The 3,924-nt window shown below is 40.0% G+C and overlaps 2 protein-coding genes across 2 annotated transcripts in view; one reads left to right on the plus strand and one right to left on the minus strand.

Moving 5' to 3' along the window:
- The window catches only part of LOC105175944, a 3,999-nt gene continuing 1,230 nt past the window's right edge, over positions 1,156 to 3,924 (plus strand). Inside the window, exons 1-2 of the mRNA XM_011098589.2 lie at positions 1,156 to 1,538; positions 2,997 to 3,923. Of these exons, the coding sequence (XP_011096891.2) occupies positions 1,338 to 1,538; positions 2,997 to 3,923 (1,128 nt within the window). The 5' untranslated portion in view covers positions 1,156 to 1,337. The remainder of the gene's footprint in view (positions 1,539 to 2,996; position 3,924) is intronic.
- The window catches only part of LOC105175843 (LOB domain-containing protein 4-like), a gene marked incomplete in the record, with an annotated part of 2,679 nt that continues 2,494 nt past the window's right edge, over positions 3,740 to 3,924 (minus strand). The window contains 1 exon segment of the mRNA XM_011098453.2: positions 3,740 to 3,924.

Genomic DNA, 3,924 nt, shown 5'->3' on the forward strand with positions numbered 1-3,924 from the left:
CATACGCCAGAGGTTTTCGGCGCCCCAGCTCCGCCGCCTGGCAGTGTCGTCGCCGATTTCCATCATCCTTCTCCACCGCCTCAGACCCACCTCAAGCCCGATAATTCTGCCAATGTTTAGTACTGTAGTGCTAGCTGCTGCCGCTGCTTCGGATAAAGAGACCGAGAATTTTTGGTTTGAGAAAAGAAACTGTTGCGTGTGAAGTCTTCCTGTCATCCTGTGTGTATGTCTGTCTTGTTTTGTGTGGGAATTTGGGTGTATATATATATAATCGGCGGCAGGTTTGGTATATTCAGATTAATTAATACCTGTACACCTTAGTACCTTGTGTCGTCAATCAATTTCTCGATCGTACCCAGAAATATACATATTGGATTCTTGGAATGAATTTATTTAGCTCCAATTTATGTAATTGAGACGAAACACTCTAATTTGTATTTATATTTATTTCTTTATAATTGTCATAATTAAATAGATGAATTTGAAATTCCATAACTTTAAGTGTATGAGTTGAAATTTCTTTCTACCTTAACAATAATTGATGAAATATAATTATTAATAATTATTAAATATAAATATTTCATATTAATTTATCTAAAAAAAATTATTTAAAAAAAAAAAAGTAAACATCAATAGTACAACATTACCACAAATCTATGGACAATAATAATTGAGCCAGGAATGGCATGTTGAAGTTACAAGTGGAAAGTGGAGGTGATGCAGATTAATTCACAGCTGCACTTGTACTCACGTAGCTGCTAATAGTAGGGCGGGCCTCATAAAATACTTCTTGAATGGGCTCCACATAACTGGGCCAGGCACGAGGTGGGCTAGGCCCATATCATCAAATTTTCATTCTTTTTTTTATTTTTTAATTCTTAAAAAATAGGGTAAGATTACAGAGATTAGGCTAACATAAATAAGAGACCCACACTTGAAACACCGAAACAAGCACAAATAACAGACTTGTCTTAAATATAGGCAGATGCAGTTATCATTTGATTTCTGACTTTTTCTGTATGAATACATTTGAGTTAACATTTACCCATTCTGATTCCCTGATACCATTTACTCAAGAAAATATTAAATCAAAGAATTGTTCAGTTTTTGACACGTCTAATCTAATTAAGATTAAGATATTAACCCCCCACCCCCACCCCCCACTCTCCCACAACAAAAACTTGTTTCATTCTCATTCTGATTCATTTCATCTCTCTCTTTCTCTCATTCTACCTGCGTATATGTATTCGAACAAGGTTGAGCCATAAATCAGTGTTATTCACTCTCAAACCCTAATCCCAAATCCCCATACCTTTTCATCTAAGATTATTGGCTATATGATGTCCGGGACGTGGAGCAAGTTGAAGAAAACGCTGCTGTTCAAGAGCAACGCCGCGCCTGCCTCATCCTCTCCCCTTCCCAATCAATCCGATTCCTCATTCCCCCCGCCGCGCTCCTCTCTCTCCTCTTCCTCCTCCTCCTCCTCCTTCTCTTCCCGCTTCTCCCGCAGCCTCAGCTCCAGCTCACGTCCCTCCAAGGTCTGTTTCCTCTGTTTATCGTTATTGCAGATGCTTTCTCATAACGATTTCTCGTCCTGATTCTTAATCTGGCCGAGGAATTTGGGGTTTTCCGGCTAGATAAAATCATGTCCGCGGTTGCGTTTATCTATTTTTAGCCGTGACATGATGTCATACTGTGACAACTCTTTTTCCCAAAAGACCTCCACAAAATTTCTCGTTTTTCTAAATTGTGCGTGTTCATTTGACATTAATACCCTCATACCTTTTTCCCATGCTGCATTTATGAGAGTTTTATGGTGAGGGTAATTTTGGGTATTGGCATGTTTAATTCATCACGTTTCTTTGGTCGATAAAAATAATAGCACTTAGAGCGGGGTCTGATTACTGTAGATTTGACTTATATAACTCCTCGTGGATTAAGCCATTGGGATTCGGCTGAGAGAAGATGGTTGGATTGTCAATATCAGCCTTTGATTTGTCTTATTCCCGAGTCAAATCCAAAAGTTTAATTGGTGAATATTTAGAATTTTTTTTAATGTGAGAAAAGGTTGCCCTTTTAAATAATTCTTTTTGTGAAGTGAGAGCATCAAGTTCTTTTGGTTGAATTCTGCTTTCCTCCCTAACTTTTGTTGCTCCCTTCGGAAAAAATTTCTGGTTCTTGCTTTGGTTTGGATAATCGCATTTAGTACTCCTGCCCAACTCTTTTACTGCATTCATATATTCGACTAAACTCAACTATACCACTTTATCATATCATGTTTTGCCAACTTTCACTGGTTACAGATAATCCTAGTGAAATTTGCATAAGTCGCATTCTTTTTGCTCTCTCTGTCTATAGATTGTATTGGGTGCTAATTAGTGATGTATGGATATTAGAGTCACATCGAAAATGATGTCTACACTTAGTTGAGAAGTTTCTCCTTGTAGACGATGATACAATTGCTGACATCATGTCTGTCAGCGAACAATATTGACACCCGCGTTGCAATGGCTGATCAGTGAGGACATATTTGGAAGTTATTGTTGAGAAGCTAATAGTTGTTTCTATTTAAATTTGATGGGTTACTGAATTATCTTTTTCTCAACTGTTCTTAACATGGTGAATTTTGACCTTTCCCCTGTGTCAAATATAATTGTTCAATTCGGAACAGCATACCTTTCATCCCTTTTCCTTTTTCAGGCTTTTGGTGGTTGTTTTATATCCCTCTGCATGAGAGTTCTCTGAAAAAAGTTTGGATTTATTGAAGGGCACTAATTTGGCTTTTATTGACTGTTGGTGTCATGTTCTTTGTTTTTTCAAGATGTCTCGGTGTTTACTTTCAAACATTTGAATGGAACTAGTTGGTATTTTCTTTGAGGTTACCCAACTATTTTTCTGTATGGAGATAAGGGTGCAACAGTAATAAAGTCAACATGCAAGAGTAGTTTGTTTGACTAATACTGTTGATTGATCTTGTCCAAATAACATGGTCACAGAAGACTTGTGCTATTTGCCTGGGAAATGTGAGAAGTGGGCAGGGTCAGGCCATATTCACTGCTGAGTGCTCGCACACTTTCCACTTCAGCTGCATCACTAATAGCGTCAAGCATGGAAACTACCTTTGCCCCATCTGCCGCTCTAAATGGAAAGAGATCCCTTTACAACTGCCCAGTGCTAATGCCGATCCCAATCGTAATGCTGCTGGTCGGGCCCGAGTCTCTCCTTATCAGGCCCCATTTGAAGATTACCCAGCTAACTACTCTCGTCCTCAACAACAGCTACCTCCACACCGGCCTGAACCTGTTCGCTACGCTGATGATGAGCCCCTTCCTGTTAGCTCCATGGACCCAATGATGTCTGCTCCATGTGCTCCCTCAAATAATGTATTTGTCAAGGCCATCCCAGAATTTCCTGCAGTTGCTGCTCCGGAGTCGGTTTCTGACTTTGCTGTTCTTGTTGGCGTGCGTGCACCACCACTCTTAGATGATGCTCGTCAATATGAGCGTGCGCCAATTGACCTCGTGACCGTACTTGATGTTAGTGGTAGCATGGCTGGTTTAAAGCTAGTACTTCTTAAGCGTGCTGTTTGTTTTGTTATTGAAAACCTGGGACCTGCCGACCGCTTGTCTATTGTTTCTTTCTCATCGAGTGCACACAGAAAACTCCCTTTGCTTAGGATGACTGGTAGAGGTCGTGAAGATGCTAAAGCGGCTGTTAATTCACTTTTCTCAGATGGTGGAACTGACATTGTAGAGGGATTAAAAAAAGGGGCACGCATTCTTGAAGAAAGGCGTGAAAGAAATCCAGTAGCAAGCATCATTCTACTATCTGATGGAAAACATACATTTGACTTTATCCCTGCCCGTCGTAGTCACCAGAACCGGACTTCCTCAGATCTCCCACGTATTCTGGGGTTTACGAACA

This window comes from Sesamum indicum, linkage group LG12, assembly GCF_000512975.1.
Source record: "Sesamum indicum cultivar Zhongzhi No. 13 linkage group LG12, S_indicum_v1.0, whole genome shotgun sequence".
Taxonomy (NCBI): Eukaryota; Viridiplantae; Streptophyta; class Magnoliopsida; order Lamiales; family Pedaliaceae; genus Sesamum; species Sesamum indicum.